Source organism: Mchenga conophoros, linkage group LG19 (genome assembly GCF_057382185.1).
Source record: "Mchenga conophoros isolate Kocher_MC1m ecotype Shallow Benthic linkage group LG19, M_conophoros_male_GT1.1, whole genome shotgun sequence".
In the NCBI taxonomy this organism is placed as follows: Eukaryota; Metazoa; Chordata; class Actinopteri; order Cichliformes; family Cichlidae; genus Mchenga; species Mchenga conophoros.
In genome coordinates, this window is record NC_140544.1 from 1,611,687 (window position 1) to 1,633,923 (window position 22,237).

General features: G+C 40.1%; 2 protein-coding genes across 3 annotated transcripts in view; both read left to right on the forward strand.

Moving 5' to 3' along the window:
• Window positions 1-1,673, forward strand: part of atp10d (ATPase phospholipid transporting 10D) — a 42,048-nt gene extending 40,375 nt beyond the window's left edge. For both annotated transcript variants that reach the window (XM_085256150.1, XM_085256151.1), the window contains one exon: window positions 1,239-1,673. In XM_085256150.1, coding sequence (XP_085112276.1) covers window positions 1,239-1,422 — 184 coding nt within the window. In that variant the 3' untranslated portion in view covers window positions 1,423-1,673. The remainder of the gene's footprint in view (window positions 1-1,238) is intronic.
• Window positions 1,674-11,692: 10,019 nt separating this feature from the next.
• dapp1 (dual adaptor of phosphotyrosine and 3-phosphoinositides) overlaps window positions 11,693-22,237 on the forward strand; it is a 30,669-nt gene continuing 20,124 nt past the window's right edge. Inside the window, exons 1-6 of the mRNA XM_085257999.1 lie at window positions 11,693-11,825; window positions 14,106-14,228; window positions 15,007-15,140; window positions 15,320-15,450; window positions 15,998-16,045; window positions 16,258-16,320. Coding sequence (XP_085114125.1) covers window positions 11,767-11,825; window positions 14,106-14,228; window positions 15,007-15,140; window positions 15,320-15,450; window positions 15,998-16,045; window positions 16,258-16,320 — 558 coding nt within the window. The 5' untranslated portion in view covers window positions 11,693-11,766. The remainder of the gene's footprint in view (window positions 11,826-14,105; window positions 14,229-15,006; window positions 15,141-15,319; window positions 15,451-15,997; window positions 16,046-16,257; window positions 16,321-22,237) is intronic.

The following is a 22,237-nucleotide window of genomic DNA, read 5'->3' on the forward strand; positions in this document are numbered from 1 at the left end:
GCAGCTACAGGACCTGGGCACTTTGCTGTCACTGACGCTGTGCAACAGGACAGTGACCTCAAGTAAATCAGCAACTCTACTGAGTGGCTGAAAAAGAAAAGAAACAAGGAACTGAAATTGAAATGCTGCGGTTGGATGTTGAGAGAGCGCTGCAGAAACAAATGCCTGGAAATCTCAACAACTGAAGAAACAAAGAGAAGAGTGCAGCAGAATTCCTCCCCAGTGATGATACAGACTGTTAAAGGACTTTCTATAAGCCACTGAATCATGAGTTGTACTCAGTTTTTCACAGGAACAAATAAAACTATTTTAATGTGACTTTATATGATTAAAAACATACTTTACATAGTGTGTGTAGTAAGTAACATATGCATGATGCATGATTTTACACTGATAGCCAGAAGGCCACCTATTCTGTGTTTATTTATTGCATATACGTCCAAGCCCAGCTAACCAGCTGGATTTCATGGTTTTGGGGTTTCAGTAGGGGCTCAGCCCATTCACTCCGTCTAACACAAACATATTTATATCCTCCTCACTTAGTAAGTCTGAGGGTAGGCTAAACAAACGGCTGCATCAGGAGTTCGTTCCAACAGCGGACCAGGAGTGGCCTACCTCGAACGGCCTGGTCTATTTGTTTAAAGAGAAGAAGAAGTAATAAAATGTCATATATTGTGCATATTTTGTTTGGAAGGGCCAAACTTCCTTCTTTTGGTCCGCATTTTTAAAAAACCCAGAGGGGTTTTTTGGTGTGTGTGTTCCTAAAACTGACTGGAATGAAATGGGGGTTGATCAAACTTAGAGTGGGTTAGTTTTATTTTCCCTTATCAGTGAGTGAGAGTACCTTAAGGTGACGTGTTGTTGTGATGTGTTTTTGTCTTGAGTATAGTTCTTTACTCACAAACTAACTGAGCTGTTTTCAGTCAATGTTGAGGGTGTAAGGTTTGACGTTACTTAATTGTAAGGCAACAAACGTGTAACAGCACCATCATATATGTCAGGAGCCAGACTTGGCTGGCACTCCACAAGGAACCGCTTGCTTGTTAAAGTCTAATCAAAATGTCACGTTACATATTGTTTTCTAAATTAGGACTTTTATCAGCATGAAGCAGAGTCTAAACCGAACCACTGCTTTAGAGCGAAGTCGTTAATAGAAAAAAAGGCGAAATCAATGAAGTTTGAAAATGTCACGTGCAGCCACAGCTCTAGAGGACTGACTGATGTGCTCTTCTCTACAGGCTGTTTTTTCAAGCTTTATGCAACACACTGCACCCATCTACAGTTTTGAAATCAGCTCACATGGATACAGTGGACTCTGAAAATTACCGCAGGAGAATGCAGCGCTGGAACATGACCCACTCCAAAACCAACAGGCTCTCGGCGGGTGCCGACAACGCTGGCCTGGAGCCCAGCTTAGCGTGAGAGCTACGCACATGCAGAGAGTTGCACTTGATACCTCTACTGATGCACAATCTCCCCTGAGAAAAGTATACCTGAAACTGAAGGAAAGGTTTCTGTTGATGTGCTGCACTGAAGTGTACATCACAGCCAGAACAGAAGTTTTGGTTCAGTAAAAGACTTTGACTCCAAAGAACACTGAATATAACTGGCTGCGTTTTGTATGAATGAGAAGTATGCATCTGTGATTTTATGAATAAAGTATGTGAAAGTAATCCATCCATGTGATTCATTCAGCGTCTGTTTAAAAATCACACCCAATGTTTATCTTTATATAATCTTTCTTGAACAAACGCACTGGTGTCGTGCTTGGGACAGGATTGGAGCTCACACACGGTTCATGTGTAAGCTGTGGTGACGCGTTATCTTGTATGTCAGTTGGATTCTGATGAGATTTGGCAGAGTGCGAGAATCCTGTGAACCTGTGCGGCACATCATTTGACGTAAGAAGTTAGGTGTGTAGGCAAAAAATGGCACCAAATTTGACCACGGTCTGGAGAAATTACTGACAGCTGCTTTTGCAGCAGAGCGTGAAGCATTTATCTGTCAAGACTTAATACTAGACCGTCCCGTTATTTTCTTTTCTTATGATGCTCAGCATTCAACAAAGGCTCTAATTAACCTCTGTACTTGAATGACAGTAAGACAAACACTGATCAGTTTCTCAGGTTTGACTGATCAATATTTAAACATTTATTCTATTTTTTCGTCATAGCTTTCAGCTCCTTGTTTTTATGCTTTGGATTATGTTTGTAATGAATCCAACCAGGTTTTCATCTGTCCTGCAGTTTAAACAGAAGCCCTCGTTTAAAATCACAGTATTGATGTAAGTAATTGCTGTGCCACTAAATGAATAGATACACAGCCTGGAAACAGAAAAATAGATTTACATGTTTCAAAACCAAATTTCAAAAACATATTAAGGATTTTTATCGTGAAGACTTGTCTGAACCAAACTGAATTTAACCAGATAAACACACACACACGCACACATGCACACACAAACATAGTAACTTACATATAAAATGATATATAACTTATAAAAATAAAATATAAAACAAGCAAACACAGAAGTCAAAATAAGACGTACATAAAACAATTATTATACTAAATAAGATTAAAAGGCAGATCAAGTTTAAATACGCACTCTCCTCTTCACCTCTCCTGTGCACATTGGATGGATTCAGGTATTTAAAGTTACCTGCCTTCACTACCTCTGCTCCTTGCATCTTCACTGAATGTTTGCCTCTCATTCACATGCATGTATGCTGTCGTGCTTCTGACTCATTCCTCCTCTTTCATACCTCGACCTTGTCAGACTGTCTTCCTGCTCCCAAATCTCAAGCATCAAGGAGACAGTAAACGTAGGCTTTCTTGCAAGAGGGTGGAATAATCCATGTGTTTCAGTATAATTTAAATCCATTAAATTATGTTAACAACAATATCACATAAAAATATTATTAATAATATTACATTGTTATATGAGTAAATTAAAGTTAGATTTGTAGAAATGCCACTTTTTCACATTTGATTGGCCCAATTTCGCTGATTAGCTGCCCTGTTTTATCTAAACACTTCTCAAAAATGTGGGACAGCTGATGTTTCAGTTGCTGTATGGCCTCAACAGATCAGAGCGACCTTCTGATATTCAAATTAGGCACCGAATGGGAAATGAAAAAAAAGGGACTTTGAAAGTGGCATGACTGTTGGTGCCATGCAGACTGGTCTGAGTGGTTTAGAAACTACTGTCATTTTTCTATGGTTTACATTGGATTGTAAAGAAAGAGAGAATATATTCAGTTGGTGGCAGTTCTCTGGGCAAAAATGCTTAGTTGATGCTAAGGGATGGGGAGAATGGACAGTTTGTTTCAAGCCCAAAGGAAGGCAACAGCTAACAAATATATGAATATATGAAATGAAAATAGGATATTCAAGACCTTGTATGTGATGACAAAGGTTTTAAATTCAATTCTGGATTTGACAGGGAGCCAGTTCCTCACAGTTTTACTGGAGACTGGAGGAAGATAACGAAGAGGAGTCTCCATTTACATGAACAAAGTCTACAAAGTCAGAGTCTATTATATAGATATGATTCAACCCACTGCAGCACAGTACCATTAATATCTACAACATGCTATAATCACTGTAATAAAACATTATGGTCGACAGTGTCGAACGCTGCTGTCTAGCAGGACAAGCACAGAGATGAGTCCACTGTCAGAGGCCATAAGAAGATCATTTGTAACCTTGGTTGGATTTTAGACTTTTTAACTGACAGATCTCAGTGTGTGTGAGAGTAAACGGCTGTTTTTCCAATCAGCTGAATTCTTCCACTGGTTCACCACAGCTTTGTTTTCTCTCTCCCCTGCTATATATTTTGTACACTAATGACTGTCATAGTACACAGGCTGAAAGGCATTTCATTAAATATGCAGATGACACAGTCATTGTACGCGTCCTTCATGGTGAAGAGTATTCCCATGGACCTGCTGTGGATGAGTTTGCTTCTTGGTGTGATCAGTCCTTAAAGATCAAAACCTTACAAACTAAGGACAACAGTAGTAAATGGTGCAGCCATTGAACTGGTGGATAGTCATAAGTATTTGGAGGTTGCTCTTGATAAGGCTCTGTCCTTTGAGTCACATTTTGACTCTACAGGGAAAAAAAGGTAAAACAACGATTGTACTTTTTAAGGAGATTTTAACGTTTCACCTCAGATGATTACCTTTTTTATAAAAGTTTTATTGAATCTGTTTTAATCAGCCCAGTGCTGAGGAAGGCAACCTCTGTCATGTCATGTTCAGACCATCCTCTCTTTAGAGACTTTCACCTGTTTCCCTCAGGTCGCTGGTATAAAGTGCCGCAGGGAAGACCGAGAGACATAGAGTGTCTTTTATACCTGCTGCTATTGTTATGCTCAATAACACTAAGCCATAAGTGTTGTTGCCATCACTACTGCACATTGCACTTTGTTGCTACAGATAAAATTTGGGATGTTCTTCCTCTTTTGCTTGTTTGGGGGTTTTGTGTTGTTCGGTGTGTGGACAAACTGCAAATCAATTTCCCACTGGGGACAATAAGTTTCCTTTAACGCTGACCTTCACTAAAAGTGTTTAGGTTTTGTGATGAGCTCTGAAACCTGACCCAAACTCTTCAAATAAACCATTCATCCACAGATGATCAGTTAGCTTACAACTGCTGTTTTAAGGATTTGGAAGATAAAAGGAAGGCTGGAGATTGGCCTACAATTAGTTAAAACAGCTGGGTCTTTTACGTTATGGTTCAACTAATACCAGCTTGAAGGCCTGTGGTACATGTCTGCTTAATAGAGATCATATTTAAGATTAAAACATTAATTAATTGAATGACTTCCTTTAGCAGTCTTGTAGGAATGAATGGATGCCTTTATTTTGTCGGTTGCAGTTGCCTGCATCTGAAATTGACCTTGCCGACCGTACATACAATACACCAGGGGTCAGCAACCTTTCTGATGATGAGTGCCATCTAAAATTTCCTCAGAGGTCAGTGTGCCATATGACTGCATTAGCAATAAATGTAATAACAGTTACACACTATATAGAAGAACTTCATAGAATTATATTTGTTCGTAGATGCTGGCAAAAAAAGACACTTTTTATCCATATGAATATGGATAATATGGCATGTTTGCTACAGTTTTTCTCGATTGGTTTGGCTCATTTCTTGAAACAGAAATGACATTCTCAAAATAACACAGACAAACCTCCAAACCTCTTGGCAAATGTTCACAACAGAATGGCATTTCTCATTCATTTTATCAAATGGCAAATGCCTTAGTACATGTCTCAGTTGTCTCAGTGCATCTTTGCAAATGATTAAGTACACGTAGCCTACAGTTATACAGTTAGCCCACATTTAGCACATTTTCCAAATGAATAGATCCTGTAGATCTAAACTGATTAGTTGATTCTCAGTCTAATGATTATTCCTCCAAAACATGTCAGCATGATGTCATTGTATAAGTACTCGCATGCACAACTGTCTGTTCAATTGTCAAAATTGGTCAAGAACATAATACCATGAATACCATACATGAATTTCTTTGAATATTTGATAAATTGATGACAGTCATTGACAGTCAGGTGAAACTAGACTAACGAAGGGGGAGCGTCACACACAGGTGTGTTCCATGATTGTGTGCTGCCAAACACAGATATATAGAGCTTGACCAGAGCCAGTCCGAGGCTCTGAACATGGATAGACAAGGCCAAGCAAACGGACAAGGGGAAGCTCTTCCTCAAGGAAGAGGAGGAGGAGGAGGAGGACTGAGAATGCGTGGTGGAGGAATAGGGGGAAGAGCCCGAGGAGCGCGAAGACACTGTGCTGTCCCGAATGAAATTCGGGCCACGATTATAGACCATGTCATAAACCATGGCCTCACAATGGCAGAGGCAGGTCGTCGAGTGCAGCCGAATGTGCCTCGCTCTACAGTCTCCTCCATCATCCAAACCTTTCGCAGGGAAAACAGGTATGTACTCTATGTAATCTATGATGGAGTTACATGCTGTATAGGACAGGGCACTGTGCGTGAGGCAAAGAATGTATAACTTACTGTAGAGATTTTGTGTGCATCTGCCTACAGTAGTAGGTCTATACTAGCAGGTGGAGAGGACTAGTGGAATGTTGTGATACTAAATATGACAAGAAATATATTGAACTAATTACTGTAAACTATGGAATTACATCATTTATACAGTTTAGAGTAGTATTCCAGTCACTGTGCAATGTTGCATTAGGATTGTGGTGAAGTTACTGTGAGTAAAACAATAACACAATTACACTGGTAACTTACTGTATTCTGTTCTTTGTGTAGGATTGGACGACAACCTCACGTGGGTGGCAGAGGACAACTGCTCAATGAACAACAGGAAAGACAGATTTGTAGCATGGTGATGGCAAATAATGCCATCACGCTGAGACAGATCCGAGATGCCATCCTTCAGGACGATCATATATTCCAGAATATAAACACAATAAGCATAAGTTATTCAGCAGTTCTTGGAGAGTGTTTGGGATATAATATGTCACATGTAACAATTCTGGATGATATCCAACAATTTTGAAGCAGAAACATTGTTTCAGTGACAAGTTATAGGTGGCAATCACTTTTTGGCAGGCTTAAAATGGCATATTATGGGTATTAATGATCCTTTAAAAGTTATTCAGCATTTCTTAGAGACTGTTTTGGGATATGATGTGCCACATATGATCCTTTTGGATGATACCCAACAAGTGTGATGCAGAAATATTGTTTCAGTGACAAGATATAGGCCACAATCACTTTTTGGCAGGTTGGAAATTGCATATTATCAGTTTTATTGTTCCTGTAAAAGTTATTCGGCAGTTCTTGGAGAGTTTTTGGGATACAATATATCACATGTAACCCTTCTGGAATATATCCAACAAGTTTGAAGCCGAAATATTGTTTCAGTGACAAGTTATAGGCCACAATCACTTTTTGGTAGCGCTAAAATGCCATGTTCTCAGTCGTTATTCTGAACAAACAAGAAAGAGTCATGGTGATACTGGCACAATAGGTCTTTATTGTTTTAACTACTATTCGACAGTCTTATAACAAATATGAACAACGAGAGTAGACATACTAAAGCTGTAGGCATTAATTATTCCATCGTGATGCGTGTAGTCATTCGTGACTGCGCTACACACTGAAAGCAACCTTCTGACAAGCGTCATAATTCGGTTACAAGAAACGTTAAAGCTCCATAAATGCATACCTTTGCCTAATAACAAAGGCATAAATGTGTTTGGGTTTTTTTCCCCCACGTTATATCAGTTGCACAGAAGTAGCTGGCAACGCAAGTAATCCGGGCGCTGCAGCTTTAAGCAGCTGCGCGCGCTCCCGCGGACGGCAATCACTTTCTGGCAGACAATCACTTTTTGGCACAACACCGGCTGCTTCCAAATAGAGCACATTTCATTTATAATGTTGTAAATCCAAGCCCATTATGTATTCATGATTTGAATCCTGGGTTGTGTGAAATCCCAGAAATACACCTTAGACAAAGAGAATCTGTGAACTTGGGTGTACGTCTGTTAGGTTATGTTGTGGTGATCCTCGAGTTGGTGGATTTGTGTTCATACTGGAGTGCACAATTAAAACCAATGGAAGATGGACAAGAAAAGTTCAAAGCCATCAGGTGCTCAGTTTAGAAAAAATAGAAAAGAAGAGAAACGAGCAAAAGATGCAGGTAAGCAGATGTGTGATTGGATAATGGCAGCTCATCCTGAAACTATCAGTGTGTTTTTATGGGGCGGGGGGGGGGGCGCCAGAGGGAGTGTTCGCCCGGGACTCCAAACAGGCTAGGACCGCCACTGAACACCACAGGCTGCTATGTCCATCCCTTTATCATCTTCTGATTGCTGGACAATTTCACAAACTTCAGACTATCTCTTTTTTTTAAATTATATTTTTATTGAAGAGAAAAAAAAGGACTTGTTACAATAAAGTGCATTGACATTATTTAGCCAAAAAAAAGGATAAGAAAAAACAACCTTTTTCTTAGTCCTTTTGTTTTACATTCTGATAACAAAAAAAAATAACTCATTGGCTTGACAGTGTGTTACATAATGCAGCATATTTAACTTATTTACAACGACTACATTAGGTACATATTATGAAGTTGAGGGTCAACCTGACATTGTACAATACATGGGAGATACACCAATTCAGGGCTGGTCTTACCTAAATTCAGGGCGGATGGGGGACACAAAGCTAATCCATTTATTCCATATTTTATAAAATTTGTCTTTTCGAATTTTTAAAAAGAATGTCAATTTTTCCATTTTAAATATTTCGAAAACCACATTAAACCACTCCTCAAGTGTTGGCGGAGTTGGATTTAACCACTTTCTGGTTATTGATTTTTTGCTGGCCGCTAATAGCGCTTGTAAGAGTTTTGTGTCCCCTCCCCGGACCGAGCCAGCAACCAAGCCCAAGTACAAATTTACAAAATTGATGTCAAATTTTATCTTAAAAACCTCACACAAAGTTTTAGGGATTCCCAGCCAGTAATTTTTTAAGTTAGGACAGTCCCAAAAGATATGATAATGATGTGCCTCTTCTGATCCACATCTCCAGCATTCTGCTGTCCCATTTTTATATTTAGTTTGATGAGGGGTTTTGAAAAATCTAATAATGTTCTTCCAACAGTGGTCTCTCCCAGAGGTGGGACCAAGTCATTGTTTTGCAAGTCTCAAGTAAGTCTCAAGTCTTTATCCTCAAGTCTCAAGTCAAGTCTCAAGTAATGTCAGGCAAGTCAGAGTCGAGTCTCAAGTCACTGGTGTAAAAGTCCGAGTCAAGTCACAAGTCTGAAACTTTGAATTTCAAGTCCTTTCGAGTCTTTAAAAAAAAAAACAACGAAAAAAATAATGTTGCAGTTATGCTAAATGTAAATATTAGACCATGTAATTTTAAAATCTGTGTTTTTCTCAACACATGACAAAATAGTGAACTTAGAAAATATACACAAATTGTGAAATTGCACCTCTTTAAAATGCAGCTCAATTAAACCTAGCTCCAAGAATAATTTTCACCGACAGTTCTGAGATAAGCTGCATGTTATTCTTGGATGCGGTTGTAGGACCGGCTTTAAAATCGCATGACAAAAATATCATACACATTAAAAAAAAACTGCATCACCAACGTAGCCTGGAAAACATTTGCTAGTTAGATGAAGTCAGCTATCTCATCTTAGCATATTTATATGCATATTTATAATCATACGGTTCTTGGAGTGAGTGCACACACTCATGAAGTTTAGTAACTTCAGGTCACTGCAACAAGCCCAGGTACAGTTTACTGACGGATGGGTGCAGGACCTTGAAATGCACCGTGTAGAAAGTAAAGACCATCGTACGTATCATAAGTTTACCAGTCTCACAAATCGTCTTCATAAATACACATTCATTAACCGTTTATTAATAGGACCTTTGAGCTCAACGGTAATTAATTAGTAGTGGAAATAATTTCTGGTAGCATCACAGAAATGTAGCAGTGACAATAATACTGTATGCTGTAATCGTACTGGACAATTAGTGATACAAAACAACTGTTTTACCCTGTGAATAAAAGCATATGTTTTTGTCAATGTACCATAATAACAGAAGCGAAACGCAATATTGTGTCAGGACAATTCACTATTTATGCACAATAAATAAAGGAGCATAGCACGACAATTTCTGTTCAGCGCCAGACTTGCTTGTAACCTATATCACCAATTATGTTATGAAAATGACGTATTAACTACTAAAAAACACTGACCTTTGTGTAAATGCTTGGAGCAGACTAACCTGTGAGCTGGAGTGTTCTGGGACGTTATATTTGATCTTTGAATGGCTGCAATCCAGGCCATCCGTCGCATCTTTGTTACTTCGGAAACATGGCTCGAACAATTTCTCTTCAACGACGTAATCCGATAACAACCGATCTCTTTACCCGTCGGCTTCCCGTGGCTGTCATGCGACCGGCTATTGCAGTTAATAATACAACGGCTTCTTGACATTTTTGTGTTTCTTTTTATCGCTGTGTGACTGATTTTAATTGAAAGCCTGCGTGCGCTAGTACCGCTTGCCACGAGTTCCCAGAATCCTTTGCGGTTCTACCCGTGAATGACGTCACATTTTCAATCTCTATATAATATGCATGTTAAATTTTATATTTGGGGTAAAATATCAAGTCTTTTCAAGTAAACCGGTTCAAGTCCAATTCAAGTCCCAAGTCATTGGTGTAAAAGTCCAAGTCAAGTCACAAGTCTTACAACATTTTTTCAAGTCAAGTCTAAAGTCATAAAATTAATGACTCGAGTCTGACTCGAGTCCAAGTCATGTGACTCGAGTCCACACCTCTGGTCTCTCCAAGATAAAGAACTTGTTGAGTACCAATGAAAATTACAAATCCTCTCCCAGTTCTCGTTTGTTATACCCATCCCCGATTCCAATTCCCATTTAATCTTAACATTTTGAGTAGTATCCTTCCTTGCTTGAAGGAGCACATCATATAGTTTGGAGATTGCCTTTCCCAGAGAACTATCATATGCTAATTTAACTATCTTAAAAATTTCTGACTCAACCATATTTGGGTTTGGGATATTGCAGTGTTTATTAAAGTAATCCTTCATTTGAAGAAACCTGAAGAAATCTACTTGTCTTAAGCCATTTCTTATTTGTAAAGACTGGAAACTCTGTAGTGTCCCTTTATGTGTGAAGGAATGGAATGTTGTTAGTCCACTCTCTATCCAGGACTGAAATCTATTATCACTTTCATTTGGTTTAAAATCTGTGTCATAAGCACACCATCTAAATACTTTTAGTATTCGTTCACTACCACATATTTTAGTCACTTTATTCCATATTTTTAAAGTGTGGCTAATCCATGGTCCTTTATCTTCTAAACGGTCTGCCAATTTTTTTTATCCGCAATTGAGGCTCGTAGTTGGAATTTAGGGGTTGTATTGAATTCTATGGATTTCCACTTAGCTTTCAAATTCGGGTTACACCATTGCAGCAGGGGGATGACCTGAGATGCATAATAGTAGTATTGTAAGCATGCGAGCGTTGCCCCCCCTTTTTGCCTTGCTTAACTGTAAAGATCTAAATTTAATTCTTGTTTTTTTCCCATGCCAAATAAAGCGCAAAATCCATTTGTCCCATTCCCCAAACTGTGTTTGACTTACTTCAACAGGCAAAGTTCTAAATAAATAGAGGAGTCTTGGGAGTACGTTCATTTTCACTGCTAATATCCTTGAATTTAAATTTAAGAAAGGCACCAGATTCCACCTATCTAAATCAAATTTTATGGGACCATACTTTACTTGTGATAGATTAGAAATATTCTTAGTTAGAATTATTCCCAAGTATTTAAGTGTTTCAGCTTCCCAATTTATATTATAATTATCTCGTAAAGTGTTAGATGCTGTATAGTTAAGTGTTCTTCAGACTATCTCAAACTGATTTCTTGAACAAGGCAGTGAGTTCACTAAACGCAAATGGGGGTTCCACAATCGCCAGACCTCAAACCATTAACGCACTTTTGGGATGTGGGTGGAACAGCAGATTCCATCTTGGATGTGCAGGTGACAAATCTGCGGCAGCTGCACGGTGTCGGAGTATCTCGTGTGCCTAATTCAGCGGTTGGTGAGCATGTGTATTTCCTGTAGGCGTGACTGAGCTGAGCAGTTTTTACTTCTCTATTTGGCCGCTCCACTAGTTAGACCAACACCGAACTAAGGCTAACTGAAATCTGCTGGAGAGATGAGTTCTTTCAGTGATGCATCTTTCGAGGACTTGAGTGACGAGTTAGCGAGTCTTGGGTAAGGCCAGGTTAGGAATTATAAACACCTTTCACCTGTTGGAAAACATTAAGCTGCTAAAAGCGATACTTTACGCGATTCTTCACCAGCGCGCACCAATTTGATGAGCAGGATAAAAAGCAAGACCATAGCTTTATACCACTGTTGTTACACGGTAAAGTCCTTTTACAAAGAGCTAACTCGTTTATCTTTAGACCATATATTGTGACATGTTTCATCGTCTCTGTCTTGTGCTGTGTATTTAGGAATGACAGGATGTGCTTCTTAAATCAGTGTTTTGTGAAACAGTGTGAAACTGAAATCTACAAGAATTGTAACTTACTAACATAAATGATTATCATATAACGTTTTCTAAAAGCAAAAATTAAACAGCTGAGTTCCGTGTTAACAGGTTGTTACGTAAGTTATGTGTACACTTCTAATTTACTTTGCACGAGGGGAATATTGTCAGTTGTAACATGCCGAAAACAAGTTCCAGTACCGACTCACTGTGCAGCCTATTAACACTTCGCTCAGCTATAAATTCTCTCCGTGTAATGTTTTGTGGAGTTTTCTGTTGTGTTCTGGTCCCTCCTGCACATATCAGACCCACTCAGGACAATATTTGCAATTCCAAAAGAAGCGCCATGGCGCGTTTCAGAGATGTCGAGGACTGCCCGTTCCGCTCCTTAAAGCAGTTTGTTTGTTTGTTTGTTTGTTTGTTTGTTTGTTTGTTTGTTTGTTTGTTTGTTTGTTTGTTTGTTTGTTTGTTTGTTTGTTTGATTGTTTGTTTGATTGTTTGATTTACGGAAGTCGGGTGCCGACAAAATCGCTTCGATTTAAAGCCGCACAGAACAAAACTGCGCCCGAAACTCAACTCCGAAAACACGCAGCTGGTATTTAACGGTTACGATCATACTGGCCTAATAACTTGTGACTCTATCATACCGATGGTATGTTCTAACGTTGTTGATACTTTGTTTTTTTTGAGGAAGGACAAATATAATGTTAAACCACAGGATGCTGCACACATGGTGACTGAACTTTTAGTGTGCTTATATATTTCACGAATTGTTAGAGAAGCTTTCTGTAAACGCAACAAATTCCAAATCCACAATCCTCAGGATGTATCCACAGACTGCTCTGACAAACGAGGTCTTACTATAAATGCACTGAATAAAGTCAGCATGGAGTTTCTGGAACAGTCGTATATGATACCTCAATAACGCTGCAAACATCCATCCATCCATTCTCTTCCACTTATCCTTGTCAGGGAGGCAGATGGCTACCATAGAGAAACAGACATTCACTTAAACGCCCTTTAACATTTAACCACACTATCACACATCTTTAGACTGTGGGAGGAAGCCAGAGTACCCAGAGAGAACATGCAAACTCCACACAGAAAGGCTCCGGCCAGATGGTGCATTTAAACTCAGGACTGCCACTCTGCAAACAAGAAATAGAAAAACTTAATGTTCAGTGTGGAATTTAAACGGATAATTCTGCAGCTGGTTTTAAAATATGATCAGAACCTTTTGAATCTAGCGGTTTTTCTTGAACTGTTGCCTTCAGTGATATTTTTAAACAGTCCCAGCAACTTTTAATGCAAATTAAGAACTTTCACATCCTTTTACCAGTTCCCTTTATATTTCCATACAGTCTGAGGTTCACAGTACTGCAGAGATGACCTTGAATCATAACATAAGCCTGTTCTTTCACGTAATTTTGCACAACAGTGTAAAAAGCATACAGGTTCTGCATATGAGACAGAAGTCCCAGCAGTACACTTTCCTTATAAAAGTCAGCATTTTCATTCAGACCTGGTCTTCAGGAAAAACATTAGATGAAGCCCACGGCAGATTATTTAAATCTGCATTTTTTAGACCAGGATTAATTCCAGCTTCACTCTCTGTTAAAGTCGTTGTCCAAAATCGTCACATTTTAACACTCACCAATGTCGCTTATGGTTGTGAAATGGAGAAATAACATTGCTGTACAGTGTTGTATGTAAAAGTTTCAGCATCTAACACTGAGCAAGCAGCTTTAGGTGCCAAATAAGTTTTTCCAAGTCTTTGTAAATTGAGCACAAGCTCAGATGATTACTGTGATTTGTCCATGCTGTTGTATAAAGACTGCTGTTGTTTCTGTTGAAATATTAGAAATCAATTTGACACTGTAGCTAAAAGATGGGCCGTGTGTCAAAATGTAGATAAAAATTAGACCTTTCATATCATTTATCTAACAATGGTTTTATTAGATTTTAAAAATAAAAAAAATCATATTACTATTGCCTTGAAGGTGGTACCACTATGACCTGTCTCGCCATGCTGCAGAGGCCCTTCTCTTGTCCAATGGGACGGATGGAAGTTACCTCCTGAGAAACAGTAATGAGGGATCAGACTGCTTCGCCCTGTCCGTTAGGTGAGTGAACGAGGGAAGTGCACCATGGGTTTGGAACCGTAACAGTGACAAAACAATGATGTCACAACAGATGCAGAGTTATCTTACCTGATTATAGCTTTATTTTTTACTTTTAGTTAAATTCGCCTTGCTCCCCATGTCTTGTCTTGCACAGTTTGGTTTCTCACTGGTGTGTTTAGTAATAACAGAGTCACCAGATCCCCTTAATGTCGAGGTTAAAGGTTTAAGTTTTTCATTGCAGTTTTCACCAAGTATTCTAGTATTAGTCACACAAAGCGTGTGTGTGGACGGGTATTAACATCTTCATGGGGACCAAAAATTGGTAGTTTACTGTACTTGTGGGGACAAACAGCCCCCATGGAGACCAAAATCCAGGTCACCACGAGTTTGAAGGCATTTCTGAGACTCAAAATGTGGTTTTAGTGTCAGGGTTACAATTAGGTTATGGTTAGATTTAGAGTAAGGGTCAGGGTTAGGCATTCATTTTTGATGGTTAGGGTTAGGGTAAGCGGCTAAGGAAAGCATTATGTCAATGAGATGTCCCCACAAGGATATAAATACACACACATGTGTGTGGGGAGAAAAACAGAGAGGTGATAGTGAACCACCTAGAAACACTTTGTTAAAAGCAAGTATGTGAATCTTAACAATGATGAAGAAAGGAAACACGTACTTGCTAAATTTTGAAGCTAAATATCTGCAGGTCTGTGGTTAGTGTACTTCTACTTGTGAATGACTTTTAAAGTGAAACATTTATGCTGTTTGTCATTTGACATAGGGCAAAGGATTCAGTGAAGCATTTTCAGGTGACACGAAATAGCAATGGCTATGTGTTTGGTTTTAATGAGTTTCCAACCCTTCAAGACTTTGTCAACCACTTTGCTAACCAACCTCTGCTGGGCAGCGACACAGGTATGCAGACCATGATCTTCATCAAAAAACGTAATGCTAGCTATGATGCACACATAAAGACTGCATTAAAACACACCCAAGAAGTATACTGACAAACAGGAATGTACGTCCATCTTTATTTCTTCCGTGTTTTAAAGTCGGCTTGCCGGGCATATAACCAACCTTTGTCTCTTAACCAGGAACCCTCATTGTTTTGAAGAGTCCGTATCCATGGCGTGTGGAGGAGCCATCTATTTATGAATCTGTGCGAGTTCACACTGCCATACAGACAGGACGCACAGAAAATGATCTGGTAGCAAATGCACCTTCGGTACGACAACCATTGCAAACACCCATGTAGTCTCATGTGAGCAACATCTGACGAATTTCGTGGGAAGGGCTCTTTTTCGTCATAAATACAAGCTCGCAGCTCTCACATGTTTAAATATTAAGTAGTGTGCTCTGATGATGCCTAAACAATTCGTAAAGTCTTTTTTTATTATGGAGACTTTTTTGTGCTCAAATGATCAGGCTTTGCAGTTGTGATAAGCACGTTTGGATTCAACTAGCAACAACTGCAATAAGTTCAGATTTCTCCCTCAGTCTTTATGTACGGACAATGATTATCTGACCACAGCAACTTTTGGTGTGATAAACCTTTTTTATTTTCTAGGTGACCTATTACTCTGTATTGTACGTCACATTACTCTAAATAAAATCTAAATATGTTGCATTATTCGTAATGGGTATTCACACAAGTTATTTTAACTTAAAGATTATATAGCCAAGACTTATTCACAGTATGCAGCTTAAACTGGAATAAACCACAGTTATTCTTGAAATGTTTACAATTTAAAATGTATTTTCTATTTTTTCAGCTGGGGACAAAGGAAGGCTTCCTGGTGAAGCAAGGGGCAATTGTGAAGGTAACAGCAGTTGACATGCAAGAACAGTTACTTAACTGATTCTCATCACAAATACTTAGGAAATCTGTTTGTGTTTCGTTGCAGACAGAAATCTTATGTAACTGTGTGAAACAAGAATAATTCAGAAACATGGCTTCAGAGTTTGACATGAAGTAACATTGAAGTAATTGATTTGATTTTGATTTTATATATGCTGTCAATCTTTTCTGCAGAACTGGAAGCAAAGGTGGTTCACGCTCAACAGATATGAACTTAAATACTTCAAAGACAAAATGGTAAGTCTGCTCAGCTCAGTGGTGCAGTGGCTAGCACTGCCATCTTTCAGAAAGCTTATGTTTCCTCTCATAGTCCAAAGATGTACATCTTATTGGTGTATCTTCTCACTGATTCCAAACTGGTTCTGGTGTAAACTCAAAAGACACGACGTTGTAGCCTCAACACAAGCTTTTCATTTCCACACCACATTTTCCCGCACACGCACACAAACCACAATTCACCGCAGGCTACCGCACTCTCGGGATATAACAGAAAACAACAAGTTAACAATCTCTCTCTTTCTTGTAAAATAAAGATATAAACATACAGGTTTAAAACATATGTGTATCTATCTATCTATCTATCTATCTATCTATCTATCTATCTATCTATCTATCTATCTATCTATCTATCTATCTATCTATCTATCTATCTATCTATCTATCTATCTATCTATCTATCTATCTATCTATCTATCTATCTATCTATCTATCTATCTATCTATCGATATATATATATATACAAAAAACAACAACTTGTCAACATTGATGAACATTCAAGAAATTCAGATGTGCTTCACTTTAACTGAAGCATACTATAACTACACAAAATAAATAACAGTGCATTTTAATGCAAAAAAACAAAGGATCACAGTATCCAGAGTCTAGTGCTTGTAGAAGGATTAAAGGTGAAACTCCCTTTTTTGTCAGACAATCAGCAAGTTGAGATTTGGAATCTGACCAACAAACCAACAAATTCAGACGGGTTTGTCTGATTTCTAGCCCCAGTCTCTTCTCTGTAACCTGCTTAGTGGACTTGAGTGCATCAAACAAGGAATGATTGTCAGTCACACAGATCAACAGAACAGCATTCAGACCAGTGTTACCAGTTGTAAGCTCAGAAAAATGTGCTGCCAGGAAGACTGCACTGTCTATTCCATCTGACATGGCAAGAGTTTCTCCTGCCAGTGTACTTCTGACCACACACCTGATTTTCTTAGCCTGCCAAAAGAGAGGACAAAACTTTCCCCCTTTACCCATAAGGACGATTAATGCCCCTCCTTGAGTACAGCCATCAGGAAGGTTACCAAAAGAAGCATCACTGAAAACAACCAATGCCAAATCCTCACTGTTACCCAAGTGCTGAAACTTAAGAGTTACTTTCTCTGCCTTAGGTTTACAGAAACCTTTGTTCACTTGAATGGACTGCACAGTTACATCTTTAATATTAGATGCCAGGCTGCATGTGTCAAACATCACATCTGGCCTCGTTTGTTTGGTAACCCACAAAATCTGTCCTATTTTGACCTGAATTGCTCCCGTTCTGTTTCGCTTAAAGAAGCCTCCCTCTCCCTCTTCTCGTTTGGCTCTCGGCGAAGGCGGTCACACTTTTCTCCTCTCTTCTCCCTTATCTTCCCCGCTTAGCTTCTTATGTCCTTGTCTTGTCTCGTGTTTTTACTTTTCCCTGGAACAGTCTCTCACTGTCGTTCTTTAAAACCTAAAAGAGAATTATGGATTTGATTAACTGGTCTCTGAATGCTATTGACACCCTTTTCTCAACGAGAAGTCTGGGCTCGGGAGAGCCCGAGTGTCCTGGAGGTACTTTCCCTGCCGGATACACGATGGACGGGTGGCAGAAATGGAGGATCGTGTGCCTGGCGGGACTGTCGATCGAGGACGCTGAAGATATCGACCTATTCGAAACCCTGATAACAGGGTTCATGCTGATCGGAGCTGGCTTGGCCCTGACTTATTGGAGAATTAAGAGAGCGGAACCAGCTGTTCAAACCCCCACAAGACTGTCCGCTGGGATTGAAACGATGGGACGAGGCGCGACTTCTCAGAATGGGCTCACTGAGTGCAGCATGGATAAGATCTTGGAGAAGCTTACGGCTGCTGTGAATACTCAGAATAACCTCTGAGCGAATGACAAGACCACGGAGCGCAAGTTTGATCACATCATGGAGAAGCTCGCGGCTCTCCAACGGGAGATTGAGAGACCAGTGTCGGACTGTTAAGAACAGCTTTGAAATTCCCATGAGTTGTTCGCACTAAAGAAAAACCACCATCATAATGTGCAGAGGAGTTTTTTTTGTATCCTGTTCTCATACTGTCCTCCCAGGAGCCCAGCATGAGTAGAGGCCTCTTTTTTTCCTCTTGTACTTTCCCATTGTAGTGTATATTTCAGTGTTTTTCTGTAACGCTACCGACCTTTATCCCCATGTGATGTCTGTGTTGTGTATGTAAGGTCGGGGGGGGGGGGGGTGTCCCATTTCACTGCAGGGCAACCTGCATGTGGCGAATAAAGCCTTGATTGATTGATTGATTGATTGATTGATTTACAGCCCGTGCTGCTTGTAACTGAACCGGTTGTATGTTGTCAATGTAAAGTTGGTTACGTTACGTCATTAACTGTACAAATGTCCATACCAACATTAAAAAGAAGCTGTCATGTTCTTCACGCCCCAATAGGAAGGTAGATTTCAGTACAGGAATGACATGAGTTGCAGAGTGACTTGAACTAGCCCAAAGGAAATGATCAACATGACATGCAAGCACTCCTGTGATCTCAGATTGTTCCTTTTGCCAATAAAACACCTCGGGATCAACCTGTGATATTTTACCACCAGTGCTGAGCATAATGTCTTTGACCTTATTGTACCAATGAAGTGAAGCATCTGCAAGTCCATATACACACCTTTTAAATTTCCATAGAACATTGTCCTTGTCAGCCTTAGATGGGGGCAAAGATAAATGTCTCTTGACAGCTCCATTCCCTGCAAAAAGGCAGATTTAATGTCCATTGAATTCACTTTCCACTTGTTTTGACATATCACAGCTAGCACCAGTCTGAGGGACTCAGATGCACATGTTGGACAGTCTTTTTGTAGTTCCTGAGTATTAACTTCTTCAAACCCGCATGCCACAAGTTGGGCCTTTGGGACAACACCATTAGTAGTTTCTTTGAGTGTACAGACCCATCTAGTAGACACACATTTTTGATCCTGGTCTTTCACTTCATCAAATACACCATTACTTTGCCAGTTCTAAATCTCCTGTTTGGCAGCATCAAAGGAGATGTTTTTGTTATGAGTACATCTGCATCTCTGGTTTCAGGTTCAGTGCAAAGACCATCAACAAGTGACATGTCTACAGCTTTCTTTTCACCTTAACTACCATCAAGCTCAAGATATTGCACATTATACCCGTTTTTGTATTGCCCTTTGGCTTTCCCTGCTCTGCCTAATACTCTGGCTGTATGTTGAACGCTGTCGTCTGTGCTAGTAAGTGATCAAGTGACGTGATCAGCTGTCCTGCTCTTAACTTTACATCTGCAGAGGAGACAGGATCAGTGTATGTAGAAGGCTGTGTCACAGACATGTTACTGTAGTGTTAGTTTCTCTGTCACTAGTGATGTCTTCTTCCTTACTCTGTTCACCATCGGGTGCTTCTGTCTCATCATTTTCAACTGAGTCTTTGTTGTCAGTGTCAGCATCAGTAGTACTCTGCAGTATTTGTTTATCTCCACTCTCTGTATCCACTTTACCCAACCTTGACTGCTGTACTCTTACAAGAGTCCCACCATGTCTTACCAATACAACAGCTCCATCCTGCCCAATAATTACACCTGGACCCTTCCACTCTGTACAGTCGACTCATTTGTAGTATACTGTATCTCCTGCCTTATATTTGTCATCTGTTGGCCTAAGTTGCTTGGGTAGTGCCCCCCTGATCCTTTCTGAATACTCTGCCTCAGTAAATGCTTTCCTGGAAGCATGTAATGCTGATAAATGTTCAGCTACTCCTGCACTTACAGTTGTGCCCTCTAAGGCAGGTGGTTTTTCCATCAACACAGAAGGGAGGTTGGGGTTTTGGCCAAACACAAGTTGATGTGGACTATAACCATGTAGATTAAGCATACTGTTTTTAGCCATAAGTGCCCAGTCTAGCGCAGTGTGCCAGTCACATCTTCGTTCCTTTTTTATGTAGATCCATCGCTACTGTCTCATTATACTCAGAAGCCAAGGGCAGACCAACAGCAGACCTCGGCTTGGTTTTGCAGCCATACTGACTGCTCGACAATCTGGTCTCTCATTTCCATTTGTCAAAACTCTTCAGCTTCTTTCCGCTATACAGTGACTCTGTGAAATTACAACCTTTGAAGGTCCATTCAAGGAAGTTCACCCTCCAGCAAAAAATCCTGACATGAAAACATGTGTCCTCTTTCTAGTTTCACTCCTGCCTGCTCTGATATCAGCCCTCAGGCCAGGCAAGCCTCTTGACACTCGGGCACCTAAGAGTAGGCACAATCAGGAATCATTTTGAAGAACTTGAGTGTGAATGAGCAGGTTACTAACATAACCAATAATCACTACAATGTTAGACATTAGTCCTACATGACCTTCCTCCAAGTCTTTGACGATGCATGACTCTCATGTCATGACCCTACTCCCCACTCATCCTGTGCACCACCCTGATCTGTGGAGCTTGGGCCTTTTGGGCCTTAGTGGTGTGAAGAATGGGGCATGTGTGGCCCCACCACTGTGGGGCCCTCGTAGGGTAGCCTACAGTGTGTACATTGTCAGCCTGTCTCCATTTAATGTGGGCACACACACTATGGGCTAGTGTTGCAACAACTTACTGAGCATTTAAAATATTTGATTATGAAAGATTCTTGACACAAATTCTTTGCTTTGCTGCTTGGTTTAAGGCATGGCTCTATTCTTACCATGGAAACACGAGCGTTTCACCTACATTTGCCACAAAAACAAACCATTTATTATAAACGTATTTAGGAGCAGCCTGTGAATAACAAGCTTGACAACATTAAGCACACACAGCCTCCAGTTTAAAGGATGATAGAGTCTCCGGTGGCGTATCCTCAAGCACCTCACCCAATACCTCTAAGAAGGCCGGGTACTCACAGACGACAGTCACGACCCGTTCCCCAACCGAAACGCGCATGGAACAAACCCTCTTGTCGACCAGAAAAACTCCAATGTAAGGGCAGCAAGCCACAGGGGACGCCCAGATATCCACCCCAGCCCACTGCCTTACACCAAGGGCAACTCCAGAGTGGAACAGAGTCCAATCCCTCCCCAGAAGACTGGTTCCAGAGTCCAAGCTGTGCATTGAGTTGTGCATGACTATATCACCACCTCTCAACCTCACGCACTATCTCAGGCCACTTCTCTTAACTAAACGTCACCTCTTTCAGAGAAGTCATGTTTCATGTCCCAGTTCCCACCACCCACCACACATTGCACCCAACCCCTACGATGCCACCTGTGGGTGGTGGGCCTACAGGAGGACCCCATATCTCTGGGGAAAAAAAGTTAATTATTCAGAAGCATGGACCTATATATTGATAAGAAATACATTAAAATATGTTAATAACATAAAAATCATCTGGAAAAAAAGGCTTGAGCAGTTTCTTTCCGAGCTCCTCAGACTACAATGACCTGAGTGACTGAGAACTTTCACAGACGTATTCATAGGGGGAATTCAAAATATGAAGGTGGAGTGTTGGTAAAACGGCTGGTTATTGAGTCAACCAAGTGATTTCTCATAGATGTTTAACAGAAAGTGGTGTCTGAGCCTGCACCTGGTCAACTTGTCTGTTTTTTTAATGCTTTTTTTTGTTGACTGGTCAGAGTTGCCATCCTTATGAAATAAAGACAACAATTTTTCCACACTCCACCTTTTCTACATTACAAATGTTGGCCAAGATGGTTAGCAAGAGGAAATTTGTCTGTTAGAATGATAAATCACAGAAACTCTTTTACTTGCTAATGCCTGCTGTGTAGTGAAAGCAGCGCCAGCACCAACTTACTTCGCACACTGGTCTCCCTTCAGTTAATAGTGAAAGACCAGAGGTTTATCCACAATTTGTTTCTCACAAACCACCAGTGAAAAACTACTGGCCTCTCGCTCATGC